Source organism: Aspergillus pseudodeflectus, assembly GCF_044049435.1.
Source record: "Aspergillus pseudodeflectus strain CBS 756.74 chromosome Unknown BJX68scaffold_4, whole genome shotgun sequence".
NCBI lineage: Eukaryota > Fungi > Ascomycota > Eurotiomycetes > Eurotiales > Aspergillaceae > Aspergillus > Aspergillus pseudodeflectus.
In genome coordinates this window covers 976,375-993,598 of record NW_027263780.1, presented here as the reverse complement: position 1 = coordinate 993,598, position 17,224 = coordinate 976,375, and the positions used below count along the sequence as shown (strand labels likewise).

The following is a 17,224-nucleotide window of genomic DNA, read 5'->3' as shown; positions in this document are numbered from 1 at the left end:
TACTTGGTTTTATCGACTATCAAGTTCACAGCTTCAAAATGTCTGCTGTTCAACCAGTCGCCGTATATGCTCTCAGGGTCCCCCCTGGTGGTGCTTTGATCCCTGCAGTTCCCAATGCTGCTGCCATGGTTCGTGGAGCATTCCATCTAACGAGGATTGACCATACTGATATCGGTGTAGTTCCGGGTGAGCATGGCTGCCATTGACCCCGACGAGACCCCCGATTTCGAAGACGACTCTTCTCGCCGCCCGCGCGCGACTCTCAAGATTGTCCGTCCTCCCCCGGGCTTGGACCTCGACGATGATGAGGATGATGATGACTACGAGGACGATGAGGACGAGGACTCGGACGATGACGAGGAGCTTAATGGTGGCCCCAGTGACAAGGAGAAGGCTCGGAAGCTCAGGGCCGCCGCTGCCCTGAAGGAAATGGAGGAGGCTATGGAGGAGGACGACTCCGACGATGGTGAAGAGTTTGATCTGAAGGCCGCCATTTCAAAACTCGTCAAGGGCAAGGCTCCCGCCATGGACGACGACGATGAGGATGACGAGTCCGACGAGGGATTGGAACTCGATGAGATGGTCATCTGTACCCTCGACCCCGAGAGGGTATGCTGTCCTCAGATCTTGTTGCTATACTTCGATAGGCTAACGGCGCTTTGCAGAACTACCAACAGGCTCTCGACATCACCGTCTCCGAGGACGAGCGTGTTTTCTTTAAGGTCACCGGAACCCACACCATCTACCTCACCGGAAACTACGTGATGCCCCTCGATGAGGAAGGCCGCCCCGACTTTGACGAGGATGATGAGGATGATGAGGATGACTATGACCTGTCCCCTGATGAGGATGAGCTCGACATTGACGAAATCATGATGGGTGAGGATGACGAGAGCGATGATCTCGATGACCTGGAGAACCCCAGGATCACGGAGGTTGACACTGACGAGGAGGAAGCTCCCAAGCTGGTCGAGACCAAGGGCAAGCAAAAGAAGCGTGCGGCTGAAGAGGAAGCCCTGGAAGAGATGATGGCCAAGGCCAAGGCTTCCGCCAATGGTGAGAGCAAGAAGCAGCAGAAGAAGTTGAAGAAGAACAACGGCGAAGCCGCCGCTGTGGAATCCAAGCCTGAGGCCAAGGAGGCCAAGAAGGTTCAGTTTGCCAAGAACCTCGAGCAGGGACCTACGCCTTCCAAGGAGAAGAAGCCGGCTGAGAAGGCGGCCAAGACTACTGGCACCCTCGGAGTCAAGGAGGTTAAGGGCGTGACAATTGACGACAAGAAGCTCGGTACTGGTAACGCCGCCGCTGCGGGCAAGACCGTCGCTATGCGCTACATTGGTAAGCTCGAGAATGGAAAGGTTTTCGACTGTAAGTTTCCATACAACTCTCCACCATCTGGTGAACGTCAGCTAACTATAAATCTCTACAGCCAACAAGAAGGGCAAGCCTTTCACTTTCAAGCTTGGCAAGGGTGAGGTGATCAAGGGCTGGGATATTGGTGTTGCTGGTATGGCAGTTGGCGGCGAACGCCGTATCACCATCCCTCCTCACCTCGCCTACGGCAAGCAGTCTCTTCCCGGTATCCCTGCCAACTCAAAGCTGATCTTCGACGTCAAGCTTCTGGAGATCAAATAGACGAGTTGCATTGAATGCTCTGGGTGCAGTGTACGCATACGTGTGGTCATATATGCCATCGCGCTTCTGTTAGCTTCTGATTTTTGCTTGCTTGTCCCAAAAGAAGGTGTTTCTAGGTGTTTAACAATTCCATTTTTTTTACGGTTCTTGGCCTAATTTCTTGATTCGCCTAATAGTCCCCCAATTTGGTGACAAGTTGGCAATAAATTCACTATAAATTCACTATTATGTAGTCACTGGAAAGTACCCCGGCTGCGCTTCCATCGCAGTTGCTCCTTTCAGCCACCCTCGCTCAACTGAAGCCATCATTTCTCACGCACCCCACCAACGATTCATCTTGTATCGACTTGAACCGCCTTGCTCCCGGCGTTCATTGTACCAGCCGGACCGTTCTATGTTCCGTATCATTAATAAACCACAACATAGGGTACCAAGACCCCTGGCGCTTTTGGCTCCGCCCAATCACCATGTCTGAGGGACAGGGAAGATACGCAAGAATATTGATTAAACCCAGCAGTTCCAACCCTCCGAGTCATGGCCTCTTTGGACAATCAATGACTGAATCAGCCGTGTCGGAAGGTTTGATTTCAGATGGTGCTGGTGGAGGTCGCCCGTCCAAGATTCGAGTGCGCATCCAACAACGGAGCTCCCGTTTACTTTCTCTTTTGGGCCTTCGAAGCCCCATCACAGGTACGGGGTAGTGCTTGGAAGTCTCTGGATATTTCCAGCTAACACTTTTCGTAGTTGTCAAGGCGACCAACTCGCCTGACACGGCCAGTGATTCACAATCCGAAGCCGAAGCCGCTTCACATCAAAACAGCCCGTCGCATCAAAAGCCCCATCACGACATACCGATCCGCAACAGTGTTGAACAGGTTGAATTACCAGTAAAGGTCAAGCAAGAGAAGAGGGGCGGAACACGGCAGACAACGGATGAAGCAATCGAGGCTCCTACAATCGTTGATTTGAAACGGAGCCAGTCTACTCCAGTCGAGCTCGCAAGAATCGTTTCCCTGAAACTATCCACAACCTTTGGCAGTCCCACGGTTATTCGCCGTTCACATCCCAACCGGCGACCAAGCGTACAGGCTCTTCACTTTCAGACGTCGTCCATCTCGCCCCTCAATGCTGCCGCAGTTGATAGCTCCAGCTCGTCGGTTCATAGCAGCAAAGGCTCCCCCGTTGACAGCTTATCCACGGCTCCTACCTCTGCTTCTCCTGGAAGCTCGCGTCGTTCTGTAGATGTCAGCTGTGACCATCCTGCAAATTGCCGGCACCATGCGTCTCATCCCAATCTGAGGGGCAGTCCGCTCAGTCCAGTCAGGGAATTACCGATCGTCTCACCATCAATCCTAACGACAGAGGCAGCGGCCAATGCAAAGGTATTCTTCGAGACATATTTCAACACGCTATATGCAGGTGTTGATACGCGCACACAACGCCAGTATGAACTAGATCATTATATCGCCTCTCTACCTCTGAGTACTGAAGAGCGGTTGAGGGTGAAGAAGCAGTGGGTTGCCCAAGAGCGTGAATACCTCCGCCAGTGTCGCGTTCTGAAGAGTCGATCACACAGCGGAAGCTCTCGGGATGAAACGCCATCACTCGCCGGCTTTGAGGTTATCAAGATTCTAGGTAGGGGTAGCTTTGGGGTTGTCCGTCTGGTGAGAGAGAAAGGAGCAGCTACTTCTTTGCCTGCCGCCGAGCAGTCAATTGGTCGTCACAAACATTCCTCGGAACAGACACAGTCTCTTCGTCTTGCTCCCAAGAGCAACCACCGACAAGCTATGACTGGGATGAAGAAGGACGTCTTTGCGATGAAGGTGATCAGAAAGTCAGTGATGATCCGGAACAGCCAAGAAGGGCACCTACGCGCAGAGAGGGATTTTCTAGTTGCTTCTGCGAAATCCCGCTGGATTGTCCCTTTAATAGCGAGTTTCCAAGATCATAGCTATCTCTATTTGGTCATGGACTACATGGTCGGTGGCGACTTTCTTGGTTTGCTGATGCGCCATAACATTCTATCCGAGGACATCGCGCGGTGGTATATAGCAGAGATGATTCTGTGTATTGAAGAGGCACACCGGCTTCACTGGATTCACCGTGACGTGAAACCTGACAACTTCCTGATTTCTGCTTCCGGGCATCTGAAGATTTCAGATTTCGGGCTGGCTTTCGATGGACACTGGGCTCATGATCAATGGTACTTTACTTACCAGCGCCACTCTCTTCTCAAGCGACTGGGTATCCAGGTTGAAGGGGATATGGTAGATCAGAAAGAAACTCAGCAAGCAACTAAGTCTGCCTCCGGGGCGCCTCAAGAAGATGGAAGTTTGGATGACGACTGGATACATCCCCCAGCCAGTGGTCTTCTGGGTTGGCGTGACCGGAACCAGAAACGCAGGATGGCACGAAGCGTTGTGGGAACGAGCCAGTACATGGCGCCAGAGGTTATCCGAGGCCACCCATATGATGGCCGATGCGACTGGTGGAGTGCTGGTATCATTCTTTACGAGGTAGTTGGTTCGTCCAGTGCCTGTTATCCAGATGGCTAACATGACCAGTGTCTGTATGGCTTTACCCCATTTGCGTCTGAGGATCGTCATAAGACGAAGTTGAAGATCCATGTGAGTACTAAGTCTGCCACCAGTCTTGGAGAGACCACTGATATGAGATCCAATAGCATCATCTACAAACGTTATATTTTCCAGTTCACCGGCCATCCGACAAGTTGGTGTCGGCAGAGGCAATTGACCTCATCAACGCCCTGCTTCAGGAGAAGGAGTTTCGCCTATCTTCCAACAAGTACAAGGCCAATGATGCGATCAGCGCTCGCCCATCCAAGTGCTTTTTCTACAAGGCCGATCCGTCTAGTCAGAATTATCAAGGGTTATTTGTCTACCCTAACGATGCCGCCGATATCAAGACCCATCCATTCTTCCGTGGTCTCGACTGGGATGACATTCATCTCATGTTTCCGCCATTCATACCCAAGGTCAGAGGATGGGAAGATACGCGGTACTTCGAGGACGGTGACTACCCTTCCGACCATGATGACGAGACTACGGACTCGGACGTCGATCAAGCGAAGGATGACAAAGTGTCCCGTAAAGCAAAAAGCAGGCAACCCACTGAACCGTCTCCAATTCATCCGTTGGCAGTGGATGGCAACAAGGACGCTGAGAAACGAGTCGTAAAGAAGAAGCACAAAGAGCCAAAGCGGCCTCGAGACAAGATTCTTCGTGATAAGCGGCTTCGGAAGACGGTACTCGAGATGCGGAAAAGGGATGCATTTCTGGGATACACGTATCGACGGCCAAAGGGTGTGATTCTAGCAGTGACTCCCGAGCGCGGGCGCCCTTGGGTTTCTCGCGGTCAATTATCAGAGCTGTATGGGTAGTGTTGGTCTTGCCTCGGCCAGGGACCGAATGGAGTCGTGAACGAATTGATGGATGTATCTTATCATATTCTTATTTTGAAGAGTCCTCTGAATCGAGACTATTGATTTGCGTTTGACGATTGCTGTGTATTTCAGTCTAGTGCCCAAATCACCACCAGAATGCAGTCGAATATAGAGATAATCACGAGGCACCAATGTAGAACCACTACAGCTCCAGCCTTCAGCCTCTCCAGGCTCGCAGGCCATGCAACGAAAAATGAAGATGATGAAAAGACGCAACCCATAACCACAAAAATGCCCCACTCCAATGACTGCGAAGGGTATCATAACAACGGTTCACTCGAGATAATAAGATAATAAGATGATGCGCTGATTTTATATGGCGGGAGGAGCACCCATTGCGAAGGCGGAATCGCTGACCCGGTCTTCGGGCTTCATCGTACCGTTGAGAAGCGGGCAAAGTCTGTTGCGCGAAGCAGAGCGGAATTGTTAGCTTGGCTTCTGGGAAGAGTAGAGCCGTAGATGGGTCCAGCAGATAGGCAGATGGCAATGAGAATGGGTCCTTAATGGGGATAATTGGCTGGCCAGCACAGTATGGGACTGTCTGGATATGGGATCCTGATGTAGACTGATTGGGCCCTGCTCGCCGCTTGGGTACAGCAGCGGACCTGAAAAGAATGGAAAGAGAGTTCGAATGCTAAAGAGCAAACGAGACGGAGCGTTTGGGAAGAGAAGGGGTTGAGGAAGAGAAAAAAGAATTGGAGATATCAAAGGAGGTAGGGAAACCATCGTCCGCATTGACGGAGCGGTTCAGTACGCACTTTTTGTTTGTCTTGATGTGGCCGACCTGGCCGCAGTTGGCGCATTTGCGCTGGGTCCCTGCTGACTTGGAAGATCCTGGGGCCCCGTCGGCGGGGGAGTCGCCGGATGTGCGAAGGACGCCTTTTTGCTTCTCGCGCGCGAAGCGGCGTTCTTTGTTGCGGTTGAGACGGCTGAGTTCTTGCTCGATACTGCCACACGTTAGGGGGAATTCGCGGGAGGGCACGGAAGAAAAAGGAAGGGGGGGAGGGATGTCCGAAGGGCATACAGCTTCTTGTTACGAGCATCCACTTCTGGATCGCCCGTTGGTTTGAGAGAGTCGAGTCTATAGCTCGTTAGTTATCTGGCCTTGGTTATACACTCATGGAGGGCGACTGACTTTGTGGTGAGTGACTCAACCCGATGGCGATGTTGAATGTAATGCCGAATCACCTTAGGATCCCAAACCAAGGTCTCCTTCTGGTGAATGCCGTCCTTGTCCTTGACTTGCCGGATGATGCGTAGTACTTTACCCCTCTGGTCAGACATGCTCATTCTACTGAACTGACTGGTCGTTTCATCATCACGCCGGCCAGGAGCAGGTGTAGGGGCTTCCGATCTTGGCGTGGGCTTGCCAAACCGTTCTTCTTCTTCATCAGCAGACATGTCATCGTCATCATCCGAGTGTTCGATTGTCGAAGACAGACTCGCTTTCTGGGCGTCCCAGATGCGACGGATCGACGTCTCGTATGACTTTTGTTGTCGCGCAACATTGTAGCTATGACCACCGAGCTCCTTGAGTCGTTGTGCATCTAGCTTATCTTCAACGCTCTCTCCAATGGCCTTGAACCCTCCCTTCATGGAAGTCTTAATGAAACTGAAACCTTCTCCACGACCAGTGGGATCGCCCTCTCCATGAAGTTTCAGCATGGCCTTTCCTTGTGATGCGAGCAAGAAATTTCGGCTAGCTTTCCAGGGCGCCATTTGCTGCTCAAAGCTCTCGCCCTCTGCATCTTCATCTTCATCACCGCCTGTCTCTGCATCATTACCAAAGCCGGTATCGTGCAAATGCTGTTGGCCGACCTGCATTGCCTCCAAAAGACAGACATCTTCTGGCTGAACCCATGACCTTATAATATCTGGCTCAGGCACTGGCTCCAAAGGCACCCAGTACTTGGTATCTTTATCGTGTTGCAGGAAGTCCTTGACCTTCTGTCGATTTTGCATATCGCTTGTGCCGGGAATGTGGGCAGTGACATCGCTAATAGACAGTCGGAGATCTGGACTCTTCTTCAGTAGACGGTATACAAGCATCTTCATGCGGTTCTTCGCAACAGTCGTGACCTTTCGAGAGTGGGGTCCTGGAATGTCAACTGATGGGAACTGCTGCCCAGCAACAAACATGTTGTCAATATTGCGAATAAAGTAATCGCTACCACCCGTTCCGGTACTGTTTCGAACGATCAAGAAATCCGTGGACTTGGCTTGATGCGGGAACAGCGGCGCACGGTACATGGAGTTGGAGATAGCTGGCGTCACATCTCCCGGGTCAACGTGGCCAAATATTGAGAAGGGACTTTTGTCTTGCGGTAAGAGGACAACAGTCTCTCCAATCTCTGCTTTTGGCCGTGTCGGATCCTCCATACTCTTTCTTCTGTAGTAGTTGATAATGCGGTTGGCCATACCGAAGTTTGACAGACAAAGCGGCGACTCTTCCGAATACTCGACCAGGAGGACGTGGGAGTTGTCTGCCAGGGAGAGCGACTTCGTCGAATCGTAAAGAGTTCGGATATCCTTTCCCTTTTGATGTTTGCGCTTGATATACGCGGGGTTCTTGAACCAACAGCTTTGGCCTGGACGGAAGGACAGGGCCGGGCGATGAAACGATCGTGCTTCGGCCTTGGCCAGCTCTGTCTTGTAGTAAGGCCATTGCAGCCGTAGGGCGGGCATACTGTGTTCCAAAGTAACATTTCCAAGGGTACTTCGGACCTTGTTCTGGTGATTCTGCTTAAGCATGTCGTAAGCTTGGTCGTTCGAGATATTGTACCGGGATGTAAGCCGACGAGTGATATTGGCATCGATCTCCTCTCTGCCCCGCGCGCCAGATGTTCTGGGTTTAGGAGCAGCCTCAGGACCTTGTTCATCGAGAAGCAAATGTGGGTCGTTAAGATCGAGGGTGACTTTCTGAGCGACTCGCGAACTGGCCTGCACTGGATCATCTAAGAGAGGCAATTCGATATGTGAAAGCGAAATAATCTCCATTGGATCACGGCCAAGTTTGCGCTTTTTTGCTGGCCGGGTGGTTTCGAGCAGCCAGTCATCCTCGCCGCTCTCCGCCGCGGGCTCATCAACGTCCATAATGGAGATATCGTCCTGGGCATCTTGAATCTCCCAATTCGCGCATACCACTCGAAGATCCTCGGAGGTGATACCATTCGGCAGCGGCTCGTCAGATTCATAGTCGAGATCGAATTCGTTTTGAACTGGCTCCTCCTCTTCTTCTTCCTGGGAGGCCTCAGCAATAGGCACTATACCATAATGCTCTGGCTCCAGCGAGCGCTTGTAGGCTTGCCCCGCCGACCTAAAAGCTTTCTCTTGATCATGGGCTAATTCAATATTGACCTTGCTAGGGATAACCGGCTTGGGCGGTTTCAGGGGCTGCTTTCCGAGGAAGTGCGCCTTTTTATGCGGGATCAGTTCGAGAAAGCGCGGAAGAGTATTTCGATCAAACGTCGGAAACAGAGACTGAAGCAGTTCTTCGACGTTTTCCGGGGGTGCGGGGGGGTTATCAGGACCGATATTCGACATCGCGAAAAGAGCCTGCTGCAACTTCCATGCGCGAAGGGCAACAGGATCCATATCCTCAGCAATCGGGGTGAGTGTACCATCATCCTGCAAAGATTCCTGATCCTCATCCATAACATCCTGTCTCTCAACCACGGTACCTCTTTCCTCCTCGAAGAACAAATCTCTAGTCGTATCGGCCTGGTCTGGTTGGGGAGACGACGGCTCTTCGCCGAATAAATCATCAAACTCATCGCGAGGGGCTTCTTCGTGTTGTTCCGGTGCGCCAAAGAGATCATCACCACCTCCGAACAATGCGTCGTCGGATGCTTCGAAATTGTCAAGGTCGTCTCCCGCCGGCGCCTCTGCCTTGCGGTGACTGATTTCTTCTTCTGGGAGGTCGTCATCGTCGAAATCTTCGTAGTCTATCGCGTCATCCGCTTTCTCGCCGGGTTCCAGTTCTCGAGATAGAAAATCAAAGGACATGCCACCATCCGTCATGGGGCCGTTCATCTGCCGCATGACATTATCAAAGTCGGCATCTTCGGCATCAGCGGTCGGGGACGCCGTTGCGTGTGGCATGATGAATGAGCGGGCGGACGAGTAGAGACCAATATCTGGTGTTTTAGCAAAGAAGATGCGTGGAGGATCACTGATTTGTGGCCGGCGCGGAAAATAGAGGTGTTAGCATCGAGATCGAGGGTGTACGCGGCGGAAGGTCCAGTGATCAAGAACGCAAAAGGCGAGGGGCAGTCGATAGGGGAGATATCATCGTCGAGTGAAGGTCGGAGAGAGGTCCAAGCAGAGACTTTAGAGGGAAAAGTCACGAAAGAAAGAGCGAGGGAAACTTTTTAACGTGATCAAGGAAACACTGGAGGAATCAACTGAGGGTCGATTGAATGGCGCCGACCACGTGAAGATAGGGCGGGGCACTAGGCCACATCGGGCAATTAGCTTGTTTGAAATGCTGGAGAATTTCACGATAAGTGTTGCAATTGTTAGATAGAATCTCTCAAGAACCTGATGTCCTATGAAGGTTTGAAAGTAGAGTACATGGATACAGGATATCTATCAAGCGATCTCAAGTTGGAATCCCCCGTAAAACACACACAACGCCTTGCTAGCTCCCCTCATACAATAGTGCATCACCGGAGCAGGCTTATCACCTTTAACCATCTTCGCCAGCTGGTTGAGGTCAGATGTGCGCGGAAGGTAGAGGACCACGTGTGGTGTAAATAGAGAGAACTCGGTGTAGAGTTTCTTCAAGGAATACGGTTCCATCGTCCGCAGGTCGAATACTGCGTCTCCTCGATAGCTAGGACCTGGAGAAAACATTAGAGTTAGAAGAACTCCGAGAGATACGATGCTCCTGAGGCAATCAGTATAGTAACATACCTCCCCAAGGGGGACTGGCGAAGATCACACTATACGGCGCAAGGTCCTTCAGCTTAGACTTGAGAATCTCAAAACAGTCGCCCAGGAACCAGGTGATTTTATCTGCGACACCATATATTTCTGCATTGTGTTGTGCGCACTTCAGTACTGCTGGATTCTTCTCAATAGCATAGACTCGTTTCCAGTGCCCAGAGCGCGCAAACGCGATCGAGTTTCCTCCGGCACCAGCAAAGGTATCCACCAGAATCTTTCGTTCGACGGGGGCAGCGCGAGCTATATGGTCTGCGATTTTGCTGCAAATGGAATTAAGGTCAGACCAGCATTTCCGGTTCGAGACTCCGAGGAAAATTCACGTACGTCGCGACGGGTTCCGGGGTGACTCCAAACCAAGCATCGTCGGTTAACCAGACACCTTCATCATATTTGGAGAATAGGTCGTAGCGCTGAGACCAGTAACTAAAAAGGCACAGTTAGCGTGAGGCACTTTGCGATGCGTACTGAGAGAGGAGCACGTACTTCTGGATGTCCCAGGGCACCTCGCCACGGTATTCATAGTGGTGGACCTCCGGGGGCGCTTCGTCGTCACCAGACATGGTGGCTCAATTGTGATCAAGACATGGATGAGAACTAAAGGAAGAGGAGAGTAAAGTTCTCCGTCGCGCGTTGTCTCGAAGGTGATGCTTTTCTTCGGCATCGAAATCTACTGATAACCGCGGGTTTGTTTTGTTTGCATCTCTTATTGAGGACAGCTTCGCTCGACCATCAAGCTCTCGGCTTCACTGTCTATCTTCTGAAGTCGATCATATAAGCCTTCAATATGTTCGGGGCACTGAACAGGTTTATCGGCCGCCTAGACGAGCCCAGCCCCCAGCAGTCGCGAAACGACAACGCCTTCGGATTCCAGGTCCTTCGCAACAAGGATCCCGAGGTGCCTCTTGAGCCATGGTTTGACTTCATTGTTGGGATAAATGGACGATTGATAGTAAGCTTGGTTCCTGTCTATATGTGTTTCACAGTGTGAAGTACTAATGCTTATAGGATGACCCTGACCCAAACCTCTTCGCAGCCGAAGTGCGCAATTGCGCTGGATCGCGGGTCACATTCGGGGTCTGGAGCGCAAAGGTATGTACCATTCTTGTATCTTATTGCGGAGCTTACTAGCTGACGAATGTTTTTAATGCGCTGCCTAGGGCCAACGAACACATACAGTATCAATTCCTGTGCCTCCGTCCAACCCAACCCTAGGACTCGCCGTCCAACTTGCCCCGCTATCCTCTACACAACACATCTGGCATGTCCTGAACATCCCTTCTCCTCTAAGTCCAGCCTACAGAGCCGGCCTCCTCCCTCACTCCGACTACATTATTGGCACGCCTAGCGGCACGTTACGAGGAGAATCTGCGCTAGGGGAACTGGTTGAAGACCATCTGAACCGCACACTAGTATTATGGGTATACAACAGCGAGTTTGATGTCGTGCGCACAGTGGACCTGGTGCCCACACGCGGATGGGGTGGTGAAGGTGCCCTGGGGGCTGAGCTAGGCTATGGAGCTTTACACCGACTACCAGTTGGGTTAGGAGAGGAGGTTGAGGGGCCCGGGGAGGTTGTTTTCGAGACGCGCGCAGATGGGACGTCAACGCCTGTTGCGGAGGCGGTTGCTGCTGGTGCAGATGCCGGAGCTCCTGTGCAGCCACCGCAGTTCCTTGTCCCCGCGAATATGTCTTCACCCCCGCCGTGGGCCCCCGCTGGCGCTGCATCTGCTCCGCAGGTATCTCACCACGGGAGGAAAGCGCGCGGAGGAGCAAGGGCATCGCCTCACAAGGCGTTTGATGATTATTTTGCAGAAGGCGAGCAAAAGAGCAAGGAGCAAGATAGTGTACCGTCCCGGAGAGGAACACCGCTTCCTCCGCCGCCCAAGGCCGGGCCGCAAGAAGAACAGAAGGAAGCAGAATAGAAACCCTACTATTGACGGGATTCAGGCGTTGTTTGGGCGTTATAAATTTTCTTTCGATGATACAAACGAAAAATGAACTGTCTAGAACCTGTCCATCGGAAAACTCTTACAGATACACGTGCGCTATAGGACACGGCCCAACCGCTATCAGAATGTAGATAAGTCAAACCAGCAAATCACAGTGAGGGAGCATTAGGATAACTCCGTTCAGATTCCCTTGCTCACAACCTCCTCCAGCCTCTTCCTAGCATCCCCGATCTTCTCCTCCATCTGAGCACGTGCCATGCCGCTGTGGGCCACACCAGTGGTCCAGATGTACTCGGCCTGCTCTCGGAGACGCAGATGGTTATCGGCAACTACGGGCACCCGCTTCTCATACTCCCAGATCAAATCAGAGACATTCCGCATCGTCACGGGAAGAAGGGACCAAGCGGCAATGGTACCGAAGGCGAGCGGTGTCGTGCCGCGCAGGAAACGGCCGCGATTACGGGCAACAATGGAGCCAGCCATGGCAGCGACGACGACATAAATTCCACCGGGGAGCAGTTTCTCGCCGGATTCGGGGGAGGGAGCCAGGGAAGCGATGGTGTTGGTGAAGGCGTTTTCGACGTGCAGGGCGCGGGAGAGGATATCGTTGAAGGCGACCTCGGCGGCACGCGATTGTTGGTAGAGGAAGAGACGGCCTTGCCGGACCTGGGCGGTTAGGATGTCCGTTGGGGTCGGGGACGAGGGCGCTTTGGGTGTGGTGAGAGCTGTGCTTGTAGGTTCGGGAGCGGGAGCGGGAGTGCTAGGGGTGGTCGGGATGGGGGAGACGGAGGATTCGGAGGGAATGTCATCGTAGATGGGTTTTCTCTGTTGTTATTAGTTATAGTTTCGAGCTTAGCTTCAACCCTTGGGTATCTGTGTCGCGAGGGAGGACGTACGGGCTCCTCGGCATAGGCTGTCCCGGGATAGAGAGCCACGGCGGCTGCCAACAGAGAGATGGGGAGTTTCTGGAAGGGCAATTGGTTAGCTGCTGCTTGAAGCGAGTCAATAAGAATGAATAATTGGTACATACCTTGCCTGGAGCCATGATGTGGGCAATGGGGGGGGGAAGGTGAAGTGCAGGAGCAGAGGTTGGATGATGAAATGAAGTCCGAAGAAAAGTGCCAAGTTTTTTCGGCCGCAGTCGGTTGTTCATCTTCATCCATTCTTCATACCTCACTCGTGCGCTCTCGCCTTGTTCATATTCCCTCATTTGCTTTTCTTTCGATGTACTATATATCTCTACCTGGTTAATATGCTGCGACCGTGGATTTGTCGCGCTTGTCGACTACAACCACGCCTGCACCGTCGCGCCATCACCACCACCTCCCTCCGCACAGCGTCTGCCTCCGCCTCGCCTGTTCACTCCTCGTCCTCCAAGTCCTCTGACGACGATACCCTCCGCCGGGTCTTCGACTCCCAGTCCTTCTGGCACGAATTCTCCAAGTCCGCCTCGTTCTCTCCCAACCGCAAGCCGACCGGTCTAGTTCAGAACCAGTACTTAACAACCCCCGAGGGCTTCCGCACATTTGCGCAGGTATCGCTGCAGAAATGCCAGGCGATTGTTACTCGAGTGCTGTCCGCGTCGACGGTCGATGAATACCGGTCCCTGGTGCGCCAGCTGGACCGACTGAGCGACCTGCTATGCCGCGTCATTGACCTGTCCGACTTTATCCGGGCCAACCACCCGGATCCGCCCGTGCAAGAGGCTGCGGGCCAGGCCTATGCCCTCATGTTCGAGTACATGAACGTACTCAACACCACGACTGGGCTTCATGATCAGCTGCGCACCGCGCTGGCTGACCCGGCCGTTACGGCCCATTGGTCCTCCGAGGAGACCATTGTTGCGCGTATCCTGCTCCAGGATTTTGCAAACTCGGCGATTCATATGCCTCCGGCCGAACGGCAACGGTTCGTCACCCTCTCCAACGAGATCAGTCAGCTCGGATCAGCTTTTGCTCATGGTGCTGAGCCTGCGCGCTCACATGTCCTTGTCCCAACGAATGATCTGCGCGGTTTGGATCCCATCGTGGTCAAGCAGATCAAGCGCTGGAACCCCCGGTCTGCCGCCGTGCCAACAGTCGGGTTGATCCCGCGCCTGGCTCTGCGCTCCGTTCACAATGAGGATGTACGCCGCGAGATATACGAGGCTACGCGCACTGCTAGCTCTCGACAGGTCAAGCGATTGGAGCAGTTGCTGTCCAAGCGCACTGAATTGGCTCAGCTCGCGGGCTTCCCCACATTTGCCCACATGACTTTGACCGACAAGATGGCCAAGAGCCCTGCGGCTGTTTCAGAGTTTCTGACATCTTTGGTCACCAGCAATCGTCCTGATGTACAGGAAGAGCTTGCTCAACTTCAGGCCCAAAAGGGAAGCCAACTCCAGCCATGGGACCACGCATACTATGTCCACCAACGGGTGCGCCAATACGAGACGTCTCAACAAGCGCGCAAGTCGCGCGAGTGGGCCACCATCCCCGAGTTCTTTTCGCTAGGAACTGTCATGCAAGGTCTATCGCGTCTGTTTGATCGCCTATATGGCGTTCGTCTGGTTCCTCAAGAGGCTGGTCCAGGAGAAACATGGACATCAGATGTTCGCCGTCTTGATGTAGTCAACGAATCAAACCATCCACTAGCTGTCATCTACTGTGACTTGTTCTCTCGTCCGGGCAAGCTTCCAAACCCGGCACACTTTACTCTGCGTTGTGCTAGAGAAATCACACCGGAGGAGGTAGCCGAGTCCGCAGCAATGGAAGACTCTGCTGTCATCGCCCATCCAAACGACGGCATGGCGACAGCCATCGATCCACACACCCAAACTCTCCGCCAGCTCCCTACCATCGCACTCGTATGCGACTTTCCCGAGCCATCTTCGTCCACCCCGACTCTCCTAAGCGAACACAGCGTGCGCACCCTCTTCCACGAAATGGGCCACGCACTTCACTCAATCCTCGGTCAAACACGACTGCAGGGCATCTCAGGCACGCGCTGTGCCACCGATTTCGCCGAACTCCCCTCTGTGCTGATGGAACGATTCGCAACCGACCCCTCCGTCCTCGCCCTCTACGCCCGCCACTGGAAAACCGACCAGCCCCTCTCGGAAACCATGATCCACCGCATGGCGCAGGACCGCGCAGCCCACGGCGCAATCTACGGCGCCGTCGAAAACGAGGCCCAAATCCTAATGGCCCTCGTCGACCAAGCCTACCACACCACCGCGACCGAAAACTCCTTCCTCGACACCACAAAGCTCTACCAGCAAGTCTACTCGACACACGCCAGTCTCCCCGACCCAGTCGACCAACACGGCCGCCCCTCGACCTCCTGGCAGGGCTTCTTCGGTCACCTTTACGGCTACGGCGCCACATACTACAGCTACATCTTCGACCGCGCGATCGCGAACAAGCTCTGGGAGGACGTCTTCGAAAGCGGTGCCGCGGCCGTCGACCGCGAGGCCGGCGAGCGCTACAAGAATGAGGTCCTCCGCTGGGGCGGTGGACGGAATGGATGGGAGTGCGTTGCCGGAGTGTTGGGCGAGCAGAACGCGTCCAATGCAAACGGGAGACTCGTCGAAGGTGGAGACGAGGCGATGCGAGAAGTTGGGCGATGGGGACTAGGCCGGGATGGGATTTCCGGCTGATAGATAACCACTGTACTATATCGTGTACTATGGACGTACATAGATTCCTATTTTGTACACTAGTAGATTAATGCATTATGCTCGCGCATGCAGATATGGCTGCATTGGTAATATGTAGTTTCTGCCTGCTAACTGTGGGCCTGGTCAATATCGACTTGCATGTATGTGAGATTGTGGGGAGACGATTCAGGGGTCGGCTGCTGGCAGTATTTATAGCCCTAAGTATGGATGAAAGTACGGTGACACAGCGAACAGTTGGCAATAGTGAATCATAACATAAAACAAAATCATCTTACTTTTGTGGTTATCGAGTCCCACTGATGATGATTGACGTGTAGTAAACTATGGCGGTATAATTCTGCCCCGTACAGCGCAGGGCGATGTTGAAACCGGTTTGGCGTTTAAAAACGCTGTATCTCGTTGATCTTAGGGCTAAATGTCCTAAGATCGTGGTCCATGAGGTTTTGCATACTTCCTCCGAAGTAGAACTATCAGACTCATAGATAACCATTTACTAACATGCAGCCACTGGTAGATTGGCAGTGCGGGCGGTTGTTCCCTCCCTTTCTGTAGGTTGGATGCTGTCCACTCCTTATATATCCTGGTCATACGAGGCGCCCAACGCATGGAGCGAACAATCCGTCTCTTTCTTAGAACAGTCCCCTGAATAGCAGTCCTTTCGAATCTTGGTCTCTGGCGCCAAAACAATAACAACCGTGAACCATGCAAGTGATTTCCAGATCTCTGACAGGGATTCCACACTTGTTAGCGCCACAGCAATTTATACAATCCACGTCACAGCCGTGCCGGAGTCACTTTGCCCCGTCGGCAACAATAAATCTGCGCAGGATCACGGGAGTATTAGACCGTTTAACATAGATTCTGCCCCGAACTTCAGGGTCCTACTCCGGGTCCTATTCTTGAACCCTATCCATGATTTTCGAATTGTCTCTATTCCGAGTACTCGCCAAAGCCTGTACATACAACACAATTGGCCCATCTTCCACAGCCACCGAATCCACCCAACCCAATCCTCAAAGTCGCAGCATGAAGAAGACTACGGCCCCTATTCCCAACAACACGGCTCAACCAGCCCATTTCCAAATCCCAGCTTCTCCTCGTACAGTAACAAACCCGCCTCTGAACACGTCAGACAAGTACCACTTGCAGGATACCGACCACGTCGTAGCAGTGGAGTCCCGCATGTGTTTGACCGACGTTCAACGGTGTACAAGTGTACAAGTTACACTCATCCCTCCCTCCCTCCTCACTTTTTCTGCCTGTAGACTAGCGGACACTACTAGCCCTGCTGAGGTTGGATTGATCTCCAGTCTCAGTGGTTGTGGTCGTGATTACAATGTCCCCGTCCGTGTTGCACAGCCCACCCGAACGGTGATTGTACATAAACCGCGTTTCTTCTAGGTGCTTATCGTATGGATCATACGGGTCGGATCTTCGGTGGATAAAGTGCTCTGTAGATAGCAGCCAAGATGTGCCGAGAAAACGGCCGCAGCTGAATGTATATTGGAGCCCTAACGAGCGAGCCAACGGCCGAATATCGCATACTATAGTATAGTAATAGTAAGACTCAAGTAA

The 17,224-nt window shown here is 52.8% G+C and overlaps 7 protein-coding genes across 7 annotated transcripts; 4 read left to right on the top strand and 3 right to left on the bottom strand.

The window, feature by feature from the left end:
* Positions 1–38: 38 nt before the first annotated feature.
* On the top strand, positions 39–5,032 carry BJX68DRAFT_252739 (uncharacterized protein; the record flags this gene model as incomplete). Its single annotated transcript, XM_071042610.1, has 8 exons — positions 39–128; positions 181–609; positions 678–1,365; positions 1,427–1,608; positions 2,115–2,226; positions 2,428–4,148; positions 4,197–4,259; positions 4,316–5,032. 8 exons carry the CDS (start codon positions 39–41, stop codon positions 5,030–5,032), a joined length of 4,002 nt encoding a protein of 1,333 aa, XP_070903978.1.
* BJX68DRAFT_227638 (DUF3591 domain-containing protein) lies at positions 4,917–9,474 on the bottom strand. Its single transcript, XM_071038712.1, has 4 exons — positions 6,231–9,474; positions 6,120–6,176; positions 5,854–6,042; positions 4,917–5,495 (listed from the first exon to the last, which is right to left on the bottom strand). Exons 1-4 carry the CDS (start codon positions 9,194–9,196, stop codon positions 5,408–5,410), a joined length of 3,300 nt encoding a protein of 1,099 aa, XP_070903977.1. The 5' UTR covers positions 9,197–9,474; the 3' UTR covers positions 4,917–5,407.
* Positions 9,475–9,602: 128 nt separating this feature from the next.
* BJX68DRAFT_227632 (RNA methyltransferase) lies at positions 9,603–10,678 on the bottom strand. The gene is made up of 4 exons (XM_071038711.1): positions 10,526–10,678; positions 10,367–10,465; positions 10,010–10,302; positions 9,603–9,936 (listed from the first exon to the last, which is right to left on the bottom strand). Exons 1-4 carry the CDS (start codon positions 10,600–10,602, stop codon positions 9,686–9,688), a joined length of 720 nt encoding a protein of 239 aa, XP_070903976.1. The 5' UTR covers positions 10,603–10,678; the 3' UTR covers positions 9,603–9,685.
* A 79-nt stretch (positions 10,679–10,757) lies between these two features.
* Positions 10,758–12,034, top strand: BJX68DRAFT_227629 (putative Golgi reassembly stacking protein). Its single transcript, XM_071038710.1, has 3 exons — positions 10,758–10,991; positions 11,048–11,131; positions 11,200–12,034. Exons 1-3 carry the CDS (start codon positions 10,827–10,829, stop codon positions 11,962–11,964), a joined length of 1,014 nt encoding a protein of 337 aa, XP_070903975.1. The 5' UTR covers positions 10,758–10,826; the 3' UTR covers positions 11,965–12,034.
* BJX68DRAFT_227628 (apolipo protein O-domain-containing protein) lies at positions 12,035–13,147 on the bottom strand (the record flags this gene model as incomplete). The annotated part of the gene is made up of 3 exons (XM_071038709.1): positions 12,035–12,816; positions 12,888–12,956; positions 13,022–13,147. 3 exons carry the CDS (start codon positions 13,142–13,144, stop codon positions 12,172–12,174), a joined length of 837 nt encoding a protein of 278 aa, XP_070903974.1. The 3' UTR covers positions 12,035–12,171.
* BJX68DRAFT_227626 (mitochondrial intermediate peptidase) lies at positions 13,148–15,768 on the top strand. Its single transcript, XM_071038708.1, has one exon. It carries the CDS (start codon positions 13,244–13,246, stop codon positions 15,626–15,628), a length of 2,385 nt encoding a protein of 794 aa, XP_070903973.1. The 5' UTR covers positions 13,148–13,243; the 3' UTR covers positions 15,629–15,768.
* Positions 15,769–16,512: 744 nt separating this feature from the next.
* BJX68DRAFT_227624 (uncharacterized protein) lies at positions 16,513–17,124 on the top strand. Its single transcript, XM_071038707.1, has one exon. The coding sequence runs from the start codon at positions 16,562–16,564 to the stop codon at positions 17,048–17,050; it is 489 nt and encodes a 162-aa protein (XP_070903972.1). The 5' UTR covers positions 16,513–16,561; the 3' UTR covers positions 17,051–17,124.
* The last annotated feature ends 100 nt before the right edge of the window (positions 17,125–17,224 follow it).

Bases quoted from the DNA above. Each gene is read 5' to 3' on its own strand.
- BJX68DRAFT_227638 (XM_071038712.1), bottom strand. From the start codon at position 9,196: ATGCCACACGCAACGGCGTCCCCGACCGCTGATGCCGAAGATGCCGAC. The intron at 6,177-6,230 runs GTCAGTCGCCCT...AACGAGCTATAG, and splicing joins GTTGAGTCACTCACCACAAA to ACTCGACTCTCTCAAACCAA. The intron at 6,043-6,119 runs GTATGCCCTTCG...AACGTGTGGCAG, and splicing joins GATGCTCGTAACAAGAAGCT to TATCGAGCAAGAACTCAGCC.
- BJX68DRAFT_227632 (XM_071038711.1), bottom strand. From the start codon at position 10,602: ATGTCTGGTGACGACGAAGCGCCCCCGGAGGTCCACCACTATGAATAC. The intron at 10,466-10,525 runs GTACGTGCTCCT...GTGCCTTTTTAG, and splicing joins GTGCCCTGGGACATCCAGAA to TTACTGGTCTCAGCGCTACG. The intron at 9,937-10,009 runs GTATGTTACTAT...TGTTTTCTCCAG, and splicing joins CGCCAGTCCCCCTTGGGGAG to GTCCTAGCTATCGAGGAGAC.
- BJX68DRAFT_227629 (XM_071038710.1), top strand. From the start codon at position 10,827: ATGTTCGGGGCACTGAACAGGTTTATCGGCCGCCTAGACGAGCCCAGC. The intron at 10,992-11,047 runs GTAAGCTTGGTT...TAATGCTTATAG, and splicing joins GGATAAATGGACGATTGATA to GATGACCCTGACCCAAACCT. The intron at 11,132-11,199 runs GTATGTACCATT...TGCGCTGCCTAG, and splicing joins TCGGGGTCTGGAGCGCAAAG to GGCCAACGAACACATACAGT.
- BJX68DRAFT_227626 (XM_071038708.1), top strand. From the start codon at position 13,244: ATGCTGCGACCGTGGATTTGTCGCGCTTGTCGACTACAACCACGCCTG.
- BJX68DRAFT_227624 (XM_071038707.1), top strand. From the start codon at position 16,562: ATGATTTTCGAATTGTCTCTATTCCGAGTACTCGCCAAAGCCTGTACA.